The sequence below is a fragment of the Xylocopa sonorina genome, chromosome 3 (genome assembly GCF_050948175.1).
Source record: "Xylocopa sonorina isolate GNS202 chromosome 3, iyXylSono1_principal, whole genome shotgun sequence".
Lineage (NCBI taxonomy): Eukaryota > Metazoa > Arthropoda > Insecta > Hymenoptera > Apidae > Xylocopa > Xylocopa sonorina.
The window spans coordinates 6,542,584-6,565,824 of NC_135195.1; the positions used below are offsets into that span (position 1 = coordinate 6,542,584).

At 29.0% G+C, this 23,241-nt stretch overlaps 7 protein-coding genes across 11 annotated transcripts; 4 read left to right on the forward strand and 3 right to left on the reverse strand.

Annotated features, from left to right (window-relative positions):
- Positions 1 to 505: 505 nt before the first annotated feature.
- Positions 506 to 2,285, forward strand: LOC143433548 (transcriptional adapter 1). Of its 2 annotated transcripts, XM_076910902.1 has the most exons (6): positions 506 to 615; positions 709 to 807; positions 1,028 to 1,064; positions 1,145 to 1,354; positions 1,442 to 1,954; positions 2,035 to 2,285. In XM_076910902.1, exons 2-6 carry the CDS (start codon positions 737 to 739, stop codon positions 2,164 to 2,166), a joined length of 963 nt encoding a protein of 320 aa, XP_076767017.1. In that variant the 5' UTR covers positions 506 to 615; positions 709 to 736; the 3' UTR covers positions 2,167 to 2,285. The 2 variants fall into 2 exon arrangements, with proteins under 2 accessions (XP_076767017.1, XP_076767016.1); XM_076910901.1 differs by having other exon boundaries at positions 508 to 807.
- Positions 2,286 to 2,484: 199 nt separating this feature from the next.
- Carmine (AP-3 complex subunit carmine) lies at positions 2,485 to 4,822 on the reverse strand. Its single transcript, XM_076893192.1, has 9 exons — positions 4,622 to 4,822; positions 4,280 to 4,464; positions 3,972 to 4,206; positions 3,739 to 3,898; positions 3,511 to 3,624; positions 3,181 to 3,360; positions 2,945 to 3,103; positions 2,808 to 2,858; positions 2,485 to 2,732 (listed from the first exon to the last, which is right to left on the reverse strand). Exons 1-9 carry the CDS (start codon positions 4,654 to 4,656, stop codon positions 2,598 to 2,600), a joined length of 1,254 nt encoding a protein of 417 aa, XP_076749307.1. The 5' UTR covers positions 4,657 to 4,822; the 3' UTR covers positions 2,485 to 2,597.
- Positions 4,823 to 5,007: 185 nt separating this feature from the next.
- On the forward strand, positions 5,008 to 9,200 carry Fws (Conserved oligomeric Golgi complex subunit 5 four way stop). 2 transcript variants are annotated; one of them, XM_076893187.1, is made up of 14 exons: positions 5,008 to 5,065; positions 5,135 to 5,227; positions 5,297 to 5,421; positions 5,502 to 5,721; positions 5,807 to 5,949; positions 6,189 to 6,455; positions 6,644 to 6,764; positions 6,826 to 6,943; positions 7,021 to 7,161; positions 7,237 to 7,617; positions 7,699 to 7,824; positions 7,900 to 8,008; positions 8,074 to 8,295; positions 8,381 to 9,200. In XM_076893187.1, the coding sequence occupies exons 1-14, from the start codon at positions 5,026 to 5,028 to the stop codon at positions 8,564 to 8,566; spliced, it is 2,292 nt and encodes a 763-aa protein (XP_076749302.1). In that variant the 5' UTR covers positions 5,008 to 5,025; the 3' UTR covers positions 8,567 to 9,200. The 2 variants fall into 2 exon arrangements, with proteins under 2 accessions (XP_076749302.1, XP_076749303.1); XM_076893188.1 differs by having other exon boundaries at positions 5,022 to 5,065; positions 5,326 to 5,421.
- On the reverse strand, positions 8,731 to 10,598 carry LOC143422502 (uncharacterized). Of its 2 annotated transcripts, none has more exons than XM_076893189.1 (8): positions 10,453 to 10,598; positions 10,241 to 10,363; positions 10,034 to 10,154; positions 9,855 to 9,960; positions 9,650 to 9,784; positions 9,241 to 9,587; positions 8,951 to 9,170; positions 8,731 to 8,880 (listed from the first exon to the last, which is right to left on the reverse strand). In XM_076893189.1, the coding sequence occupies exons 1-8, from the start codon at positions 10,541 to 10,543 to the stop codon at positions 8,731 to 8,733; spliced, it is 1,293 nt and encodes a 430-aa protein (XP_076749304.1). In that variant the 5' UTR covers positions 10,544 to 10,598. The 2 variants fall into 2 exon arrangements, with proteins under 2 accessions (XP_076749304.1, XP_076749306.1); XM_076893191.1 differs by having other exon boundaries at positions 10,241 to 10,335; positions 10,453 to 10,578.
- A 956-nt stretch (positions 10,599 to 11,554) lies between these two features.
- LOC143433522 (pyridoxal phosphate phosphatase PHOSPHO2) lies at positions 11,555 to 12,896 on the forward strand. The gene is made up of 2 exons (XM_076910874.1): positions 11,555 to 11,703; positions 12,073 to 12,896. Exon 2 carries the CDS (start codon positions 12,073 to 12,075, stop codon positions 12,805 to 12,807), a length of 735 nt encoding a protein of 244 aa, XP_076766989.1. The 5' UTR covers positions 11,555 to 11,703; the 3' UTR covers positions 12,808 to 12,896.
- LOC143433515 (zinc finger MYND domain-containing protein 11) lies at positions 12,857 to 19,682 on the forward strand. 2 transcript variants are annotated; one of them, XM_076910863.1, is made up of 7 exons: positions 12,857 to 12,972; positions 17,035 to 17,448; positions 17,521 to 17,851; positions 17,934 to 18,247; positions 18,596 to 19,102; positions 19,173 to 19,355; positions 19,435 to 19,682. In XM_076910863.1, the coding sequence occupies exons 1-7, from the start codon at positions 12,955 to 12,957 to the stop codon at positions 19,555 to 19,557; spliced, it is 1,890 nt and encodes a 629-aa protein (XP_076766978.1). In that variant the 5' UTR covers positions 12,857 to 12,954; the 3' UTR covers positions 19,558 to 19,682. The 2 variants fall into 2 exon arrangements, with proteins under 2 accessions (XP_076766978.1, XP_076766979.1); XM_076910864.1 differs by lacking the exon at positions 12,857 to 12,972 and adding an exon at positions 13,163 to 13,867.
- LOC143433523 (protein LZIC) lies at positions 19,640 to 21,646 on the reverse strand. The gene is made up of 3 exons (XM_076910875.1): positions 21,404 to 21,646; positions 21,174 to 21,309; positions 19,640 to 21,079 (listed from the first exon to the last, which is right to left on the reverse strand). Exons 1-3 carry the CDS (start codon positions 21,502 to 21,504, stop codon positions 20,738 to 20,740), a joined length of 579 nt encoding a protein of 192 aa, XP_076766990.1. The 5' UTR covers positions 21,505 to 21,646; the 3' UTR covers positions 19,640 to 20,737.
- Between the last annotated feature and the right edge of the window lie 1,595 nt (positions 21,647 to 23,241).

The window sequence follows — 23,241 nt, forward strand, 5'->3', positions numbered from 1 at the left end:
CGCCAGGTGTTCTAGAGTAGGGTCCCCATTATCTGTCTCACTCTTTCTTATAGCTCCTTTATATATCTTTCTCTCTCTTACCTCTAAAGCGGGAAATATACAATAAATTACAATAAGACTACTAAAATATACAATAAATTATAATAAAACTATTGAAATATGCTACTAGTAGTTGTTGCGATTCATATCTTATTTAACAGAAACAATAGAAATTAAATTTTGCTGAAATATAATGTATATATATATTTTTATGTGTACACGCCTAAAATATCTTTGAGCTCACATTTTTTATAAAATAATTAAGATTATTGACACACCACCTTATATTATTGCAAACAAAATTCATACTATATAAACATTAACAAAAATTACTATTCAAGAAACACTTATTTATGTACTCAATTAAAAATATCTTTTAAAAATCTCTTTATTCATATTTTTATTTCGCATTCGTTGATTATCATTGACAAAAATTCAAAATTATTAAACAATATATTCAACATGGCAGTCAGTACCAGAATTTTGAGTAATTGAGTGATTCGATTCAGTTGAGAAATGTAACATGATTATCTATGTATAATTTGCATAAAGTTGTATGAAAATACGATAAGAGTGGTAGAGTAATTGAGCTCAAGATATTTTAGTATAATTAATAATCAATTAAGCAAATACTATTCAAGTAATACACAAAAAAAACAAACTTTACAGGTTATTTGATTCAACGCGGAATAAAAAAATGACAACATCAAAGGAATTAAATTTAGCCAGAAAAAGTCTTGTCGCATCTCTTGGGGAAAACGCAAAAGTGTAAGATATATTTTTTAATTGCGAAATAAGTAAAAGAATTGTATGGTACAGAATTAGGTTACTTATGTGTAACTTACGTTATGAATGTCTTATTATTTAGAAGTTTATACCATTTTAAACAGTTATAATCTTTTTCTTCGTGACAGTATTATTTTCTTATTTAATATAAAAAATATAATTATCAGGGATTATTATGTAATAGTTTTATTCTTGTTAACAGGTATTTTGAAAAGATGAAACGTTGGTTTCAAATGAAGGTACTTGATGCAATTATAAAGGATTTAATAGTTTTAATTATATTTTACATGTTATTAGTATTTATAAATTCTTTTCCTAGACAACAAAAGAAGAATTTGATTGTGAAGCAAGAAATATTATGACAGAGGATCAGGTTCATCTTCATAATGAATTTCTTATATGTTTATTTAATAAAGTGAGAGGTTTAGCTACTGCAACAGCCACTCGAAAGATAGACAGAGATAAAGTTATGAAAGAGAGGAGATTAAGATTAAAACGCAAGTATAAAACTGATAAATCAAATTTTGAGGTATAAAATTCATATGAGTTTATTAATTTTTCGTAATTAAAGCGATTAATCTGTATGTCTCATGTATATAAGATATTTTATATTTAGCCTGCAGATATGTATGTTGAAGTATTGGGTCAAACCTCGTCACCTGTTGGAGACGAACCCATTGGAGCAAATCGTTCTAGTGCACAAGAACTTGTACTCCCAGATAGAACATTTGTTCTGGCAAGATTAATGCTCGCGGCATGGGAAAATAACATGGATGGGGCAGAAGAAAATACTGCGCATATAGTTATAGCTGCCACACAAATTTTTCTAAAAAATATACTTACAGCAATATTTACAAGAAGGAAAGGATATACTGTTAGAGATGGTTCATTCATTTATAATATTGGAGAACCAGTACCTAGTTCATGGAAGAGGAATTCTACTCATATATTAAGACCATCTGATCACACTGCTACAGAAATAGTAGATCCATATGGTCAAATACCTATGATAAAACCAAATATTGAAGAAGCAGAACAAGCCACAGCTTTCGCTTATGCATGTTCACCACAAACTATTCCACCGTCATTAAAGCCTGTTAGTACAACAGATTTGCAACATACATTAAAGGTAAAAAATGATCATTCGGTAAGAATACTTAAATAATACTAAATATTTCATATTTTTAATGCTTCTTTTATTTCAAATAGATGTATAAAAATCTTGTTAGTAATCACACTATTTATGCAACTAATATGGAACGTTTATTTACGTATTCAACACATCCAACATGGGAAGATTTTGAAGCCAAAAAATTATTATGCCATGAATCTAGAATATAAATATTTATCTTGTTAATGTTACTCTTTTCGAAACTAGTATAAGATAATGTGGGTAAACTAAAGACTTACATGTTATACATTACATGTATATTATTATTTATGAGATTTTTATAAAATAGACTTTACTGATGAAATTGATATCTTCCATCCGTTTCATTTTTGTTTTTGATAGTGAATACTTTTTTCTTAATCATTTTTATGTCTTTCTTTAGAATTATTTACATAAAAAATACGAGTAAATCGAGTTTATCGAGAGGTATTACATCTTTTTGAATATAAAACTAACATTATATATAATATAAATAAAAGCAGAGTCAATTCATTTTACCAGATTTTATTATTTTTTATGTTAATGTTATATTTTTCCTTATGCAGTAGAAGACACATTTAGTCTTATTATTGATATGAAAAATGTCTCATATTATTTCTATTCACATCCTAATTTGAAATTTCCCAGCTTTGGTAATGTATTTAACACCTTTGAATGGTTTATATTTTTCTCCATACATGTCTAGTCGATTAACTTTTAAGCCAGAAACTGCCAATTGATTAATTGTGAAATGAACCTAAAATAAAATAGTTTTTATATAGAAACTTTACTTGTATATAATATGGTAATATTATATATAATGTATGCATACATTAATTGCAGGATTAGATTCCATTACACTGGCAGAATTTTGAATAGTAATCTGAAAATAAATGAATTTGTGCATTGGTATATCTTTGGGTACTTCCTCTTAATATACATAACAATCTACATCCTATACTACCATACCGAGCCTCTTAAATTTGGCAGTTTGGAAACATCTATCCTTCCAATATCCCATAACAATATCTTGCTAACAGGGTCAAAAGAGTATTTTCCTTGATTTGGAGTTAATGTACAATTTAATACTATTTTTGGCATAGGAATTTCTAATGTGACATTTTCTACCTAAAAAATATGTATTTAATACTTTAATAATATGTTAGCTGTTAAATAAAGATAAGAAAGAAGCATATAACATATACAGTTCTGCCAATAGTTTGTTTTGGTCCCACAGTTATGTCTAATCTGCCACCTCCTGGTTCCTTCAGACTAATATTATGTCTTACATATATTGGAATCGCGACGATACTTTGCGACCCTATATGATAAGAAAGGAGGCGAAAATTACCATCTGGTGGAATGAAAGACAATATTCGTTCTGACTGAAACAAAAGATAATATTTTATTAATGATATTGTTACATCTATAGGCTGTGTAAGGCTACATTTGTAATATCTTAAATATCTTAGATATTTCTCTGTTCAATACCAGAATAGAATCAATATCAAATTTGAACCTTTATTTATTCTTACCTCCCATCTTTTAAATCTAACGCAAGGATGAAAACTAACATCATCAAATAATCTGGGATTCATAAAGGACAGAGTTAAATCTGGCATACCACTCAGCTTTATACAACAGTCGATCTGCACAAAAAATTAAATAATATATTTAAAATAATAATATTGCTTTATTATTATTATTATTATTGCTATCAATGGTATATGATTCCATATTAGTAATTTAAAAGAAAACCGCACATAGCCTTGAATTTCTGCAAATACAGTAGCACCAGTCCTATCAATGATGGCATCAACTTCTTCCACAACATCAAAATATGCTTCATTGTTTGTATACTTAACACCAGTTCTTCTCCAAGGAACATTAGATAATTGTCCGCTTGGTAATGTTGCACTAACACTGCAATTTATAGACACAATTAAACAGACAATAAGTAAATTGCTCTCCAAGTATATATAATTACAATATTTACTTAGATTTTCCTGTAACTGTGTTTGCAATAGTTCTCAAAATATTTGGTGGTTTGATAAGTTCCTTCAAAATATTAGATTCAGTAGCTAATGGGAAACCATTATCCAGCATTTCATCTAATAATTCATAGACAACCACATAGTTTTCTTTTATAATAGTTTCTGTACATTCGCTGAAGTAATCCTCAAAAGTATCTACTACTCTGTGTAAAAATTCTATCACAAATAATGGTGGAACTATAATAGAAAAATGTTATTGCTGATAACTCTTATGGTTGAAATAAATGATCACTTAATTTCCAATAAATACCTTCTGTCATACATACTGCAACAAAGAACATGTTACAACGGTAAATACTAATGAGATAATGATGAGGCGTGGAGATTACAGGAGGTGTATCTTCCGGGGACAAAACTCTTCGTTGTTGATCAAAAAAGTAGTCGCAGAGTGACCGTGCAACTGCACTTTTCCAATGTTTTTCCATAAATACATCTCTATACAACAGAAAAAGATATTCGTTTGCATATATTTTTATCGATAATCTATAAAACTGTTTACAATACACATATGTCATATATATTGCCATAATATCTCTAACCAAATGCACGTCAAATATTGCATATGTTTTTCTTTTTGTAGCTTAATGCTTACCCTGATGAATTGATAATGAAAAGGCTATGTATCATTTTTATAATAAATTATTTTACACCGTTCACTCTTTAAAATTATATGTCAATTTTATTTTATTACTTATAGATTCGTTTGAGAAGATATGGGACAATGTATTTACAAATTATACTAACGCTGACATATCACGAATCGACACTAACCACGTTATACATACATGTTAACGTAGCAAGCAAGTGCAGATGCCTCGACTCAGTGAAATTTTCATATAATTCGTAAATAATAATAACCACATACAATCGTGATAGTAAATAGATGTGTACAAAATTTGAAGTAATTGAAGAAAATTATTACCCGTTAACATTTTCTGTTCGTTCATTAATTATCATCTATTTTTTATTTGCAGTTTTGATACTATTAACCTGATAATGGACGAAATTACAAGCTGGGAAGAAATCGAAGATGACGGTAATTTGTCTATTATTATTCCTCGAATTATGTATCAACGATATAACGTTTTATGTTTACGTTTTCTAGAGTTTCTTAAGCAGTTTTTCAATGGTGAATCCAAAAAAGGTGATATCAATCAAGTGCTGTCAGTAGCGCAACAAATAAATAAATTGGGACAAGGTAAATAAACAAACTTTAACATCTTACTTATAATATTATAGCGTACTACACTGTCTGTCTTTGTCATAGCCATTGAAATATTGAATGCCGAATTGCAGAAGCAAGTGTTAGCCAATCATGAGGATTTATTATCGCAAGCAACGTGGGTAGAAAAATTAGTAAGCGTACTCTCGATAATGCAGCTACATGCTCAGGTATGAACCAAATATGTATTTGCGGACATTGAAATAAAAGTAAAAATGACTTTGAATAAAAATTAATTATTATATTTCAGAGTCTTTTGTCAGCCGTTGAACGTTTACGTGGGAAAATTATTGATCCTTTTAATAGAATTGAAACACAGACAACTGTTCTAGCCAGACTTCATGAAACTTCTGATTTGTTACGAAGAGTAGCTAGAATGCAACATTTATCAAAACGTCTAAATTCTCAAATGACAAACAATGTGCAAGGACCTGATATCATCAAAGCTGCAAATAGTCTTCATGAACTTGGTATATGAATTTAATTTTTATTACATATTTTATATATTAAGTTTACTGTACCATAAAATACAATACAAATAATCTTTATTTATAGAACAGTTAATGATGGATACAGATCTAAATGGATTAGATGTTATTGCAGATGATCAGCAAGCTATAAAATCTCATAGAACTACAGTACAAAGAATAGCAACACACACTTTGTCTCAAGGATTACAAACAATGGATAGAACAAAAGTATATAAGTATATCATAAATTTTATGTTTTTGCCACCTATATTTAAGTTGTTCTTAATAATTTGAGGTATTTGGGTATAACCAGGACAGATAAATTCAGTTGATAACAATACGATTTTTAATTGGTATACTTTATACCTAAAAATCATAAGTAATAATGCCCATATATAAGTACATAATTTTCAAAATAATTGTTACAACTGCTATTGCTATTACTTATAAATCAATAACATAAATAGGTCAGTACAGCTGTACAGGTGTTTCAAAATTTGGGGATTGTTAATGGAGCTGTGGACAATATTATAGATTCTGCTTTAACCGAAATTGAGAAAATTGCTACAGAATCACTAGACGTGACTTTGGCAACGAATCAAGACCCTGGAAAGAGAGCAGCACCTGGACGAGCTGCTATTCCTTCTCCAGGATCTTCTGGAAATTTACGCACACGAATTTGGGAAAACCTTGAAAGGCTTTTTCAAGATACTCTTTATACATATTGTTTACAAGTAATTGAAACATATTTGCTTTACGTGATATGCACTGATATCTTTTCAGAATCCGCCTAATTTTAACTGTCAAGTGAATTGACGTTTAAAAAATATTTAAAACCTTCGATTTTTTAAATATTTTAAAGTTTAGACTTGTGTCTAAAATGAATGTATTTTAAATTATATTTTATTCTTATGTATTTCAGATTGAATTGTTGCAAAGAATACTATTGGAACATCATACAAAGGGATTGGATGAATTGTCACAGAAATTTTGGAATAAAGTAAACTCTTTACTTTCAAAAGTATTAGTTGAACGAGCACAAGGTATATGTTAATTATAGCCTATACTTTCATAATGATAATCGTATTTATTTTACATTTTTAGGATCGTCATTTGTTAAACAAGCATTAGAAGGTGAATATCCAAAATTCTTGAGAATATTTTTAGATTTGAGAAAGCGATTAAAAGAAAGATCACAAAGTATTGGCATTTATAATATTGAGTAAGTGAAACGATATTTTAGATCGCATTAATTTGTGTATTTTATTTGATATAAATAGCATATTTCTTTTTTTTCAGTCACAATGTATTATTACCATTTGAAAATGCATATTTATCGCGTTCAGTATCACGATTATTAGATCCGGTACACACCATGTTTTCTGGAGAGGGATTACCCACACAGGACGAAATTGATAGTCTCATACGAACAGTAACAAAGTAAGCTTAAATTGTGCATGTATATTTTTACCTCCATTGTTATCTATTAAACATTAATAATTATTTTGTTCACAGTGAATTAAGTGTATCACTAGTTGATGATGGCCTTTCAACAGTAGTTGCTCGTAATGTAGGGAAAGCTATAAGACTTTTCTGTTTAAAGTGTGAACAGGGTCTACTTATGGGTGGTGAAGCTAGTCAAGTAATTGATAGTCCAACCACTGTACAACAGACAAACGTATCTCTTGCAAACCTTCTTTATTACCTTTCTAGTCAAATAACTCGTGTAATAGCAAATTTGTCTGGTTTGCCACCCGAAGGAAGTTCGGTAATTTCTGTAGCTCTTAAAGAAATAGATACATTAACAAAAAACATTTTATCGCCATTGTTGGCGTCTATTAGTGATGCAATAGAGAGTATTATTTTAACGATGCACGATGATACGGAATTTCGAGAGTAAGTGAATGAAGTATTTTAACCCGTAAATTATATATATATGAAGAGCAAATATGTATATATATTTGTATTTATGTATAGTACAAGCAATCCTTCAGGAAAAGAGATTGGCTGCTCGCTCTATATGCGTGAACTACAAGGATTTATATTACGTTCCGTAAATACGTTTCTTGTGCCATATAAAAATCAAGCAGTAGTTGCTGAATGGTAACTAAAAAGAATAATAATTGTAGCATTCATCTTATATTTATAATATGATATGAAAGTTAATCATCATTTTAGCTGCAAGTCTGTTGCTTCACGATGCATCGAACTTTTTGTGAGACACGCTTGTTTATTAAGACCATTGACTGATTTTGGAAGAGCCAAATTAATTGTTGATTTTAGTCAGGTATGTAATAGTATGGTAGTCTCTATCTTTAAAATCTGAATTTCGTTTTCTATATTCTTATTTAGATTGAAATAGCAGTTGCTCCATTGTGTCGAGGAGGGCAACTAGGATCATCGGAACAACAACAGTATAGAACATTACGGGCATTAAAAACGTTGCTTCCGCTTAGTCCTGATGAAATTGTTCAGAAAGTTTTAGAAGCGGATAGAGAATGTGGTGTACCTCTTTCTCTTGTACTTTTGCATTTTTTTTCTACAGCGCCTCCCGAACTAGTTTCTCCACATCAGGTACGAGAATATACATAGCTTGTATTCATAAATACTAGTAAAAATATAAATTATTACTAATTCATCAATTACTGTTAAAATGTAGAGTGCAGGTTGGTCCGTAGGTCGATTATCTCAGTGGATGGATAAACACACAAATGAAAGAGATAGATTAGCCTTTTGTAGTGGACCACTGGAACGTTATCAATTAACAGTTAGACAACAGAACATTCCAACATTCCATCCATTATTTCCATTAATGAAAAGATTAGCTAATTTAAATGAACATTAAAACTTGTTCACAGTTGTCTACATTACACAAAACGCTGTACGTATTCATTAATCATTTTCTATGTTTATAGAAGAGAGTATTACATAGTGCATAAATAATTTATTGACAAAATTAAAAGAAAAAATAGTATATGTAGAAGCTCCAAGCAACATGAGATCATATTTTTAATAATGTATTAGGTTTTGAATGTACATTGTCTTAGATACATAAATTCCTATGATTAGTGTAATACTTAAGTACATCGGCCAATTTATCTTACAGTTTTTTGAACTAATATATGTTGCTGGTATATCAATATCGTTTTCTTTCTGTATCTATATTGAAAAATGTATTTTAGTACTTGATCTATAATATACATTTATTGCTAAATATTTATGTACTCACTCTTTTGGACAATGCTTTTACTTGTTTGAGTTCCTTTTCAAGAATACTGAGACATTTTTGTGTCTTCTTCAGTTCTTGTTCATAATTAGATATTTGTTCCTCAGTTAAAGGCATATCTTTATTTGCTTGTATTAAACAGTTTTTAACATACTGAAAACTAGAACCAATAATGGCGATTTGTTTGGCTACTGTACCTAAATTAACTATTCCATTATATAGTCTAAAAAATAAACATAAAGTCAAATTTGTATCATTTAATTTTGCAAGATCATATCACAGACGAAACGTACGTGTAAGGTAATGATTTATTGATTACACCAATACTTTGTATACTCCACTTTTTTCTATGAAACTTATGAAGATGTTCCATAAACTGAATTCTATGTGCATTAATATCTAACCCTAAATCACATAAATTGTTTTCACTTAATTTTAAAAACGTTCTGAGATTTAGCCCTTGAAAAAGATGAGTATATTTTTCTAGATTCATTCCATATAAAATTGTATATATATCAAAATTTATAGCATTATCGTCTATATCAGTTAGTGTTGGAAACATATCTTTCCAATCTTGTATTTTAACTGTTTCAAAGGTACTTATTGCCTCCTCCTCATTAAAATTTAATAATGATAAAATCTATAATAATTATATTAATGTTAGTTTTTTGTTTTACAATAATACGCCATCTTTCAACTTACTTCATCATATCCTTTGATAGAAGCCATATCAATCGCAGTTAAATCATTATAATCGGTCATTGTAATATCAGCTGCATTTTCCATCAATATTTTAACTATCTCTGGCTTATTAGCTATTGTTGCATACATCAATGCCTATAAAAAAGAGAATATAATTTTATTGCCATTAGTAGAAATTGTTACTTGTTTTACAGGAAGAACTTACAGTTTGTCTTCTGTTATCACATGCATTAATGTTTCTCACATACTTTAAGAGTTCTGATACAAAATCTGGTTCTTGTGATATACAAGCATACATTAGAGCTGTCTGTCTGTTTATAGAAAAATATTATATTAATACTTTTTATTAATATACTTAAAATATTAATATGATATAAAAAGTACCGTTGTTTATTGCTTGCATCTGCATCAGCTTCTGCTGTAATTAATAATTTTAAACATTTTATACGTTGTTCTGTTGTACCTCTAGTAGAATTACACAGTGCCATTAGCGATGTATAGCCATCTAAAATATCATACTAGTTACATAAAATTACATAATTTTATAGAACGTTTAACATGTAACAGAACCATGTAAAATAATTAAAATACCTTTATGTATGTTGACATCAGCCCCCTTACTTATAAGATATTCAATGATATTTATTTGTGCACTAGATGCAGCATATAAAAGTGCGGTCCATCCACTATGAAAAAATTCGTTTACATTACGCGCTATATGTAACACAAAATTATTAGTAAAGTTTATTTTTGCTTTCAAATTTATTATAAAGTATTATAATGCATTGATATAAAATAATTACATTCAAAATAATCATTAACAATTTCTAATTGGCCCATAGTACACGCATTTATCACATGATGTTCAGGTATTTCTTCCTCATTAATATCCATTTTTTTGTGTTGATCGAACGTATTAATATCCCCTAATATTAAACAATTATCAAAAGACTAACACACTCTAAGTGCATGCATATATGTACATATATGTTCATATAAGTATATAATGTATATCAGTAAAAGTAAAACAGTAAAATTTCAGTCAAAAGTTATAGGTTATACGCATATCTTTTTACACCTTTTTTTATAAAAGTTTCATCACTTTTCAGTTCTATATCAGATGTTTGATTAATCTTTACATAGATAACATATCGTTTTACTCCGATAATATTTATAACACAGGATTAATATATTTTCCTTTTACTCAAAGCATAACATTTAAAAACATTTTGTATCATACAAAAACCCTATATATATATATATATATATGTGTGCTTATATTAAGTGCTACGCATAGATATATACATTTATGTTGTATATGTGCTATATTTTGGAAAAATGATCAAAACCATCAAGAAAATACTAACAATTAAAATATGGAAATAAATACAGAAAGAACTAGCTAAAAATATAAGATATAAAGACGAAACGACACTTTATCGCAATATAATTAACCTATTAATATATATGCGAGTAATCTATAATTAAATTATAATGGCATTTTCTTATGCACGAACGATATAATAAAACATATTTAACGTTTATAATGTGTATATATTTAATCACACGTATTTGAATCAGCTACTAACATATAATGAAACTTTGACAACAAATCTAAGATAATTTTTACATTTTAAAGATAAATAAACAAATACTAACGAATTACAAAAATTAAATTATCTTGTCTGTATAGTAATTATTTTGTTGCGATACTGCTTTGAATATATAGTTATAATTACAGTCAGAATATACAACAGTAAGTGTACAAAAGTATAACTGAATAAGATAAAGTATTATATATGCATATATAAAATATTTAGATTTAAACTTGTACAATGTTATAATTAAAACATATATATTTACATATAAATAAATCTAACCCATGGAGGGAGAAGGGAATGTATACTATTTATCATGGTATCTACTCTGCTTAACCTATAAGCAGCAGTTACCGGACACCTGTCTAAGAGTTCGGTTGTAAATTTCTTTGTAATTAAAATTTGTATTACAACAAGAAAATTACAGTTTTATGTGTGTTTGAAAAGTAGTTAACAGTAAGTAATGTTATTATTTTGGTAATGCATTATTATTTATGCAATATGCATATCAATAAATTGTACAATTAATTAAGACAATATAAATAATTATTTACGAATACATATTTAATACTGTAAAATCTCATTGTCTGTACTGTTAATATTAAAATCGTCAATTTCATTTTTATAAATGATAATAATGATAGCGCACAGAAATATGAATATATTAGTGTAAATTATAGTGAAAACATAAAGGTGCAGGGCTGTATAAACAGTTCGGCGGTTTCAAGTTAACCCACGGAAAGAGACTTGTGGAAATATTTAAATTTAAATTCGAGTTAATCAAATTAAGGCGTTTGCCTTTGTAACATATTTGCATTTTAATAGATGCATCGGTCTAAACTCGTCGCATTCGACTTTGATCATACGATTGCCAATGACAATACCGATATCGTGGCTCGAAAGCTGTTGCCCAAGGATAAATTGCCAGACAGTGTCAAGGATTTATATCGTTCTAATGGTTGGATTACTTATATGGGGAAGATATTTGAATTGTTGCACAGCAATTCCATCGATATAAAACAAATTAAAAATGCTATCGCTAACATACCGATTGTGCCGGGTATTGACACACTACTGAAAGAATTACATTCCCGAGGTTGCGAAATCATCATTATAAGCGACTCGAATACATTATTTATTAGCGAATGGTTGAAAAGTAAAAATTTAAATGATTTTATCATTGAAATATTTACAAATCCCGCGCAAATCGATGACAACGGTTTGATAAAACTAGATATGTATCATGTACAAAATTCTTGCAAGTTAAGTACCGTAAATTTGTGTAAAGGACAAATTTTAGAGGATTACATAAAGAAAAGAAACGATGAAGGTGTACATTTCAATCGAATAGCGTATGTCGGAGATGGGAAAAATGATCTCTGCCCAATTTTGCGACTTTCGGAACAAGACGTAGCGTTTCCTCGAGAAGATTATACGCTTATGAAAATTTTAAACGATGCTGCAACTTACCAGATTCCAAAAATAAATGCACGTGTATTTCCATGGAATGATGGTGTACAAATTTTAAAAATATTAGAGGAAGAATTCAGCCTTTCTTAATTCCCTTTTTAATTACAATATTAATCGGCGAAAAATTTTCCGTTTTTTACCCGACATTAATTAGACTTACTAGGAAATAATACTTCTATTATCATTAATAAAAAATATGTCATAAAATGACATTCTTTACAAAACCTCTAGCGAAATATGTTAATGGATATTAAGGTATTTACGGAAATGCATCTATTAGTATATATAACTTCTTTCCATACCGTTTTATTCTTATATAACATTCTAAGTATATACATTTGAAAAACTAATCAATGGAAACTCGGTTTCTGAATCTAGTTTATTATACATTTTATTTGTACATTATAACCTTACATTTTTCAAACATAATACTTCGTGTAAGGAATATTTTGTGTATATCTTCATATAGTCAAGTAATAGTTCAAGATTTGAAATTAAATCGTTAATTATATAGCAAAAAGTACACGAAAACTTTTATAATTACAGTTTACAAATATGTATTATTTTAAGCTATTCAAAACACCATGTATTGACGTAAATGAACTACATATGTTAAAGAGGTTTCCTCTTTATGCGTGATCACTGTATGTATGAGATTTTACGACAGAAGTATTACTCTACTTATAGTATAATATAAAAATATAATTCACGTAAACATAAAAATAAAGAAAGTAATTATACGGATGAGAAGTTTACGAGAAACAATGCTCTGAAACATTCAAATGTTAATATTATATATAAATTTAACGTTATTTATATTGATTGATTTAATTTAACAATAATTTACATAAATTTCAGTCCCCTCTAGTCCATAAAATTTGATAATATTCAATTTTGTATAATGACATGCGCGCGCATTATTAAGGTTAGGTTGAACTTATGATGTGCGTGATGTGTGCAATGTAGTTGCGCGTCTCTGACATTAATTATTGTCTTATTATTGCTTGCGGGCGTCGGCGAAAATTTTACTTTTACCACGAATATATATATCAAAACAAAATTAAAAACTATATACTGATCGTTAACTGTGATTCAGAGTTGAAATTTTCGTTCACAACATAAAGGAGTACAAGTTAGTGTATCAGGTTTGGTAAGCAAATTTAGATTCTTATTAAGTGTTACAGTTATAATTATAATAAGGAGAGAACAGAATTAATCACAATATGGCAGGAATAGTATTATTTATTTTTCAATAGTGCAGTATATAATAAGAACTGTAATGAAACCGAACAATGTAATATCATTTATGTTAAGCCAAAGCTAAAAATGTACAGAATGTAAAATTTTTAATATAATTACAATCAAATAATTACGAGAGAAAAAATCTTTAAATAGTTATCTGAACAAGTGCAAAATATACTTGTGTTTCACTCAATAGGATGTATCCTATTTGTTGTTGTAGTACATATATTATTTTCTTGAAACTTGATCATTCTAAGATTAAAAATATTCCGTATAACACTAAATGCTATAGCAGCTAAATAAGCGGTATTCAATAACCATTCTGGTACATGTAGTGATATAAATACTTCAATTAAAAATGCAAGAAATAAAGGTGTCCATAACAATATTCCAAATAACAAAGATATTTTAATAGCATCGAAAAGCTTCACCATGTTTTCCAATCGATTCAATATATTTAATTCAATCTTTGTTTTGTCAAATGAAATATTATATTGATTATTTTTGTGTTGATTATTCAAGTTTTTGCTAACATTTTCTTGTTGGGTTTCCACCAAATCCATTCTATTAGAATTGATTGTCTCTTGATTTTCATTTGGATATCTAAAATTTTGTTCAGAGATGCAAGACTCTCTGGAATCCTCAGAAATATTATAATGCGTATCACTCATCTTACGAAGGTTACAATTGTTTAATTGCATTTCATTTGATGCTTTTAATTTTTCTAGTGTAATCAGGCAGCTTAGCTTGCCTTGTCGTTGTAAAATTGATGAAAATAAAATTGGCAGGAAATATATTACAAACACTAGCGCAAGCAAATGTAGCTTTAAAAATTGAATCGATATAAAACATTTATCTATTTCAGCTAGCTGCATTGTTTGTAGTGCATCAACTTTTTGTTCATTTATTACAATATCTGATAGGACATTCTGCTTATTTGAAGTCAAATTATGATGTTTAAGCATTTCAGCATACATTTGAGCACTTGATATAATTGATGCATTATATTTTGTAGTTGCATTTACAATACCATCTGTGATGTCCTGGTTTTCTGTAATATTTATTTGTGATTCTTCGAAATCAAATTTTTCAATAATCCCTTCAGTAATTTTCTTAGTAGAATTCCCTTCTCTTGAAATATCTTTTAAATAATTAAGCATTAAATAGTTAAACAATAATAGATCTTCATTATCTTTATCAGAATAATTGCTTAATTGTACATTACTATCAAAATCTGTATTTTTTTCTACATTGGTTAAATTGTCAGAATTTTCATGTTCTATAAATATATTTCCGATTAAAATAGAATTGTTTTTAGTATTCTTATTTTGCTGTAGAAAATTTGTATTCTTTTTAACATTGACCGTATCATTAGAATTTATATGTTCTAAGAATGATTTATCCTTTATCAAATTAAGTTTATCTTCAATATTTTTATGATTCTCTAGAATTTCAGTATAAGTATCCAATTCCACATATTTTGTTACATTTTGAAGTTCAGAAATATTATGTGAAATTATATTTAGTGGAATAGTCGATGTATCATTCATTATGGAGTGAATTAAATTTTGCACTTTGGATATTATTTCATTTACTTGAGCATTTGAATTTTTTAATTTTACTAACTCTTTGTTACCAATATAGTCTTTATACAGAGGAGTAACATACATATCAGAGTCAATATTTTGTGAGAAATTTACAGATTTTGTATAACAATTATCGAGGCAAAAAATATTTTTAATTAAACATTTTATATTTTCTATATCCTTTGTAGAATTTGTCTCATAGTCAGCCAAGTATAAAAATCCTGTAACAAAGATAGGCACAATCCATTGACTTAATACAAATATGACAATAATTTTTTTGTTCCTCTTCATACTACTATACTTAAGCACTTGTAGAATCTTCTTCACATTCTGCTTAATCATTGAAGCATTTTTGTGTTTCGATAAATTCACTACTGAATTAGATTGTATTTCAATGTCTTCTTCACATGTGTTTCTATCCGATTGTAAAAATTTAAAACACTGGTCTTTAAGAGCAAATACATTTAAATTGCATTGCACAGAAAACATCAATAATGATACAAATGAATTTGTAAATGGAAAGAATAACATTCCATATCTAATTATCATGCCGATAACATTACATTTTGGGATTACACTGAAATCATTTGCATCTACAGTTGTACTAACATTTTCTTTAAATTTTCCAAACTTTATCAGTTGATTCTCATTATCATTTTTTACGTTCTCCATATCGTTAGTTAATGAATAAGTATTATTTATTACATTACTGTTTATATAAATAATCTGTTCCATACAGTTTATGAATAATATACTTGATGTAAACATAGAAAATAATATATCAGATATGGACAAAATATATAATGGTGTATTCTTCCATTGTTTGTATTGTTTTCTCAACAAAATTAAAATTGTAGTAATACTGGATAACAGTAACATATATGCACATGTATTCAATGTTACAGAATACATATTATATCTACACCCTTATTATGGTTTATATATTATAGTTCACTTGTACGTTGTCTTAAATATAATTTTAATATTAGTAAACTTTTATTAAAAAAACTCTTTACTATTGTACCTTGTGCACTTCGGTAAAATACTACTTAGAAATCCTGCTGGTCACAACTAAAACAAGTAGTATATTTTGATATGTTCAGCATGAGGGTATTCCAATAACTGTTACATTTAAGATATGACAAATAGTGTAACATGAGGGTATATTGATTATCTATGTGATAATAAATGCTGGTATTGATGATACATTTCTAATGTAAAATATTCATATATACAATGCTCTTCTACAGTTAAAAATTAAATCAAAATATCAAATTTTTATTTTGGCTATAAATATACTGATAGAATTTTTATAAAAATCACCCTATATACCTATAGATATGGACTGATATTTCATTATATTAAGAACAATTACTTCATTGATAAAATGTTTCTACTTTAAAGTATTTCTGCTTCTGTTTAATTTAAATTTGAGTTTAGTTTAATTGAAACTTGCACAAGTGTAATATTCTTTTAATATTCATTTTAGTGTTCACATATCATCATGTCTATTCGGAGAAGAACTGATCCTTTTATGACACAACGAATATGGGATGCTATCAAAATAATTGTACATCAAAGAAGCTTACCAAGTAATGATCGTATGGTACGGCACCTGGCTCGAGTTTATGGAATTACAGAACAAGAAGCACAGGAGGAATTAAATAAAGCTGTCATCGATGGTCTTGTCTATTTAAAGAAAGTTCCAACAAAGAATGGTATAGAACAAGAAAGTTATAGATTACCATCAGATATTATACCATACTACACTGGTCACGATTGGTATTGTTGCAAATGTCAGAAAGCAGGCATGGTGGAATGTTGTCAGCAATGTCACAGAGTTTATCATCCTGAATGTCATGTACCTAATAATGTTAAATTAAAAATATGTAATTTTTGCGAGGTAAGTATATTAGACTAGAAAGAGATCCACTTTAGAATATGCATGTAAATAAATTAGAAATAATTGTTACAGAGTATAAATAATGATACATACCCAGAGAAAGCTGATCTTAACCACATTCTAAGTTTCACCTGCGGACATCTGAAAGCAAAATTACCACCAGATATTACAAATCGAACCATTGTTTTTAACAATGATCCCATTGTTACACCAGTCAACAGATACTCGGGTCCAACTTGGATCACAGAAGGGGAAGATGCATGGCGACCAGCTGTTCTTATAAATCACCACATGGATCTAGCAATCATGGATTCAAAGATAAAAAAAAATGAATACAATAATCTTGCTGAATTTCAAGCTGATGCACATAATATTTTACACAATATTATTGTGTACCATGGAGGTATTTATTAATTCTGAAATATGTATTTTTTAACATAAAGATTTCCTAGATAATGATTATTTAAATTCTTTTATTTATTTAGCTCATAGTATAATAGGAGAAATGGGTCATACCATGTATCAAGATTGCTGTTACGATCTTCAAGAAATACGCCGTTGCGCTGATTGCTATAGGATATCGAATGAAAAATCAGAAAAACTCTGGTTTTGCATACCATGCAATCCACCGCATCAACTAGTTTATGCAAAACAAAAAGGATATCCCTATTGGCCGGCTAAAGTGATGCAAGTTAATGGCAACATTTATGACGTCCGCTTTTTCGGAGGACATCACATGCGTGCCAACATCGAAAAGATGTTCATTCGTCCGATTACCTCCAGTCTACAAAGTTTACAGGTAATGATAAGTCAAAATTGTCCGGCGATTAACGCGAAACTATCACGCGAACACTGTGAAATTCTCGGTTTAGGTTACACGCCATTTACAAATGTATCATATCACTGACACAATAGAAGAGAATTGTTGAGAGAAAGCAATTTAGAAATTGTTGTTGCACTTAGGTATATTATTATCTTAACAACGAATTCTTGCATAGCCTTCGGAAGAAGGGAAGTGGAAAGAAATGAAGGTATGCGCACGTACTGTGGCCTAAAGTGTACAACTAATTTCTCACCACTCCGTTTCATTGTGCATTCAAAAGAAAAATCGACCTTTCTTAAAGTGTGCACAATTTACCTTCCATAGATAAAAAGATCCACTGCTTGGAACAGAGCATTTGAAGAGCTGAAGCATCATCAGAATTTGCTGCAAAAGTTGGGCAAGGGTATTGAAGAATTGGATCTCAGCGACGATACTTACGGTCCGAAACCAACCAAAATCCGAAACATAGAGTCATCAGGTTCAAAAAATACGACGAACAGTCCTAGTCCCGCAAAACAACTTTTCAAGGATTTAAGAGTTAAAGTAGAACGTCTCAGTTCAGATGGCCACAATGATGTACCCCTGAATCAGGAGGAATCCGAACGTAACGAACGTCCTTCAAAAACTAAAGCCAAAAGCGAAGAAAGACAAGTACCCTGCTTGCCAGTAGCAGAAGATGAACCTACAAGAGGAGTGTCTAACATCTGTCCTCAGGGCCTGAAGAAGGAAGGTTCTCAAGAGGATATGGTCACATCTAGTTCTCAAGAACCAAGAACCAAATGTGTTTTTGTGCAGACCGAACAAATACAATCAGAAACATTACCTGCAAAGGTATTATATTTATTAAGCATTAATTAATCGTATTTATAAAATATCAGTTTAATAATATTATGTTTTATAGATAAAGCGGGAACGTAGAACATCGGAACAACCTACTACTACGGCACTGGAAAAGTTACGTCGTGAATTAGAACTCGAAAAATGTAAAGAGTTGGAAAAATTGCAAGCCGAACATGCTAAAGAATTGCGACAATTAACTGATAGACACCAACAAATTATATCAGAAATAAAGAAAAAACAATGGGTAATCATTTTGTAATACTTTTCTTATGAGTATACTAATATTTCTTTCATATGTATTTTATTGTGTATTCTAATTTCAGTGTTATAATTGTGAGGCTGAAGCAATATATCATTGCTGTTGGAATACTGCGTATTGCAGTACTGATTGCCAACAAGTTCATTGGCAGCGCGAACATAAAAGAGTGTGCCGACGTAAACGTTAAGTTAACAATGGGTACAATAAACCTGATAATTATATTAAAGAGTTTATGAGGGAACCGTTGAAATTGCTGTAAAAAAAGAGGATACTTTGTAGAAGCACATTAATATATTGTTGACATTAATTTGACATGCCTTTCTGTAAGCTTTCTCCTTAAATGGAAATATTCGTAATGTGTATGCAGACAAATGTGAGTGCTCTTACTTATAACTAGTACATTAATAGTTCTGTTTATGAGTCAAAGTGTAAAATATGAAACGTGGTTATTATAGGTGTATAATTGTTTGAATATCCTACAAGTTCGGGTAAAGAACACTTTTTTTTTCTTTTCTTTTCTTAATTATTTGTTTCATTCATTTTTGTATGTTAAAGTCAATAGTGTCTGTATGTTCGTAAAATTAAAAAAGAATAAATTGATGGAAACTTCGCATCAGTAAAATATATAATATTGTTTTCATACTATAAATTAATGTTTTTAATATATTGTTCACGGTGTTTTTTATATAACATATGTATGTATACATATTGACAATAGTGATATGATCTGAAACATTATATGTATATAATATATGTAAATGTTTCCCCTTATCCTCATTTAGAATTTATGTGAAGTCTGACAATATGAAGTAAAACAATTACATATTTTGTATACACCATAGGACAGTGTTATAATACAGCTAAAAATAAATGCGATTATCATTTATAGTGCACAAATACATTAAGTATAAGACAGTGTATATTTAATTACAGATTTTAACTTCTATTTATAAAATTAAATTTATACTGAAAATTATTAATATTATCTTTTTTCAGTCTTAATTAGTCATATTTCTTGTAAAAGCAAAAATTTTGGAAACTTAATTAAAATTAAATATAAAATTGAGTTAAACCAGATTAAAATAACAAAAAAATAATAATTTTCATATCAGAACATATATGTTAGATATATATTGTAATAAAGAAAAGGATACTACTAAGCACTTTCAACTTTCAACAAACACATATTTCCATATATTTATTTCTGCAATATTATCCCAATTTTATTTCTATAAGTAATAATTTAAATTTGTTAAAATAATCAAAATATTGTTATTATTATCTATATCTATTTATTTGACTTAAATGGACTAAGGTAAATTTCTTTTTAAAAAATTAAGAAATTTATATTAAAATGTTTCCAAAATTTAAGCATTTTGAGTTCTAACTTCATCACCTACTATTGCCATAGCCATTTTACCCTTCTCTGTATTTTCGGTTACTTGTATATAACTTGTTGCATCAATTTTACTAAACATCAACTGCTCCAACAACTGCAATTCTTGAGGTTCTAATTTTTCTCCAAGTTGTCTTAATGCATGTAACACTTCTCCGCGTTGGCTATCACTAGCTTCTTTACTTAGTTTTCCATGTTTTGCATCAGAGTTAATTTTAGCTAAACGTTCTTTAAGCTGAGAGGTTTCCCGCCTTCCAAACATTCTGATAACAGCGGGTGTTTTGAAGGCCTCACTTATTGCAGCTTGTGTTGCCTATTTAAAGTTTGAAATACGCCTATGATGTATTTTGTGAAGTTTAATCGAAAAAACTTAATTTTGAGCTTAGATATATATGTTTATAGCATACAAGTTGTATTGCACCCAATTGATCAACCAATGTTGTATCACCAGATATCATTCTTTGTAAACTTTCATTGAATTCTTGCAAATCTTCTTTTGTCAGTTCCATAGCTTCTTCATAAGCAGCTGCATCTAATAAATTCCTATTACATACGTGTACAATAATTTTATACAGGATAAGAAGATTCAAACTGGAATAGGAAAATTCTATGCATGATTAATATGACTTAGAAATACCGATTTTCTTCTATGTCTTCTAATTGTTGCACCAATCTGTCTAATTGTGCTTCCAAATTTTTTCTTAATTTTTCAGTTTCTAATTTACCATGCGAACCCATTTCCGAACTACAAAATTCGTGAAATTATAAGCAAAGTGTAATAAGTTAAAATTTATACGATTGAGATGAATCTGATAAAGTGAGGTTACGCTTAAAATCAATTTTATAGATATTACTATAAACTGTCGTGGTAGATAACCATCTGAAAAATTTTAAGTCATATTATCCTCATTATTTTTTATCGAATACATATATCCTTAACAAATTTAATATGCGTGCATATATACGTCTAGTTTTTCTTATATAAATTTATTGCTATAAATTTATCATAGGCAATAATTTAGTTACATTTTAATTTTGAATATATAAATTTGATTAGAAGTATTGTAACACTGCATATAATTACATTATACTAAATCAATAGTAGGTAGTAAAAATATATACTATATATGTACATATATATGTACATATATATGTATATGTACAATAATCTTTATATATAACGACACATAAATTAATTAGGAAAAGGAAGATGTGCATATACATACATACATACATACACGTATATCTAAAAGAAATGTATAATTCTAAGCAAGTATTATATAATATGAAACATAACATTCTTTTAATATGATATATAGAAGAGCTTCATACAATTTATATATATATATATATATATATATATATATATATATATATATATATATATATATATATATATATATAAAATAAATGCGCATTGATTTTACATTTGCGGAATGATACTACGTTATAAGAGTATTTAGAAAATGGAGTTATTTATTCCAATTTATAATATCATTAAGCATTTTCTTCAGTTATTCATTTTCACGAATTACCAAGTCAATTCTATGTTCGTTGCATAGCTCATGCCAGACATTTGATTGGTTGCTGTAAAATTTTGTTTCGCTATGTTACCACAAATCCGTTTGTGTCGTTTCGAAAAAATAGTACCTTTTCGACAAATTAATTAATGCGCATGTAATTGTAATTTATAATTAAGAGATTTGATAAACATTACTTTATCAATAATTTTCTAGCTCGTATTTAGTTGTCTTTGTGTTGAATGTAAATCGAGTAAGATCTTTGTATCGCGACTGAAGAACGTTAGGTACGAAGAAATGGAAAGAAAGGCGTGCTGTGGTTGTGCTCAATGCGTGGTGCGCGTCGCTTCTTTTTTCTTACAAGAAAACAAGTCGTTCATTGTTTGTCAAGCAATTTAGGCGAGATTTTAGGCAGGTAGAACGACGTAAGTACAGCTGTTGGTATCACAAAAAAAGAAGCGAGTGACCGTGCACAGTTGAATATTGCGACCGCGCGCTAATCTTAGAAAATAAAGTGATTAGAGCGTAAACACTTTTGGTCGAATGAATCAACGGTTAAAGACGGTATGCGGGAAGAGTATATAATTTGTTGGCAAATACGAAGGAAAATTGTGTTGTTTCGATAAAAAAAAAAGGGGAAAAAGTGTTGGTGAAGTGAACACGAACTTTTGTATACGAATTGACTGTGGTTGAAGTGCGCGCGCGTATAAACGTGCCATCAGTTCCGTACGGGTGACCGAACGCTAACCATCATTTTGTGTACGTCAAATTTTTCAGCAAAGTTTGCTTGAACAAGAAGTCTTTCGATAAAACATTACACTTTAATTATTACACGTGCGAAAATAACGTACCTATGAGGACCTCGGCGAGCCACATAAGGCAACAAGCTTTGAAGGTAGTGGAGAGCTTAAAGAAGGGAGGCCTACGCCTGCGATGAGCATGCCGACGAAAGGGA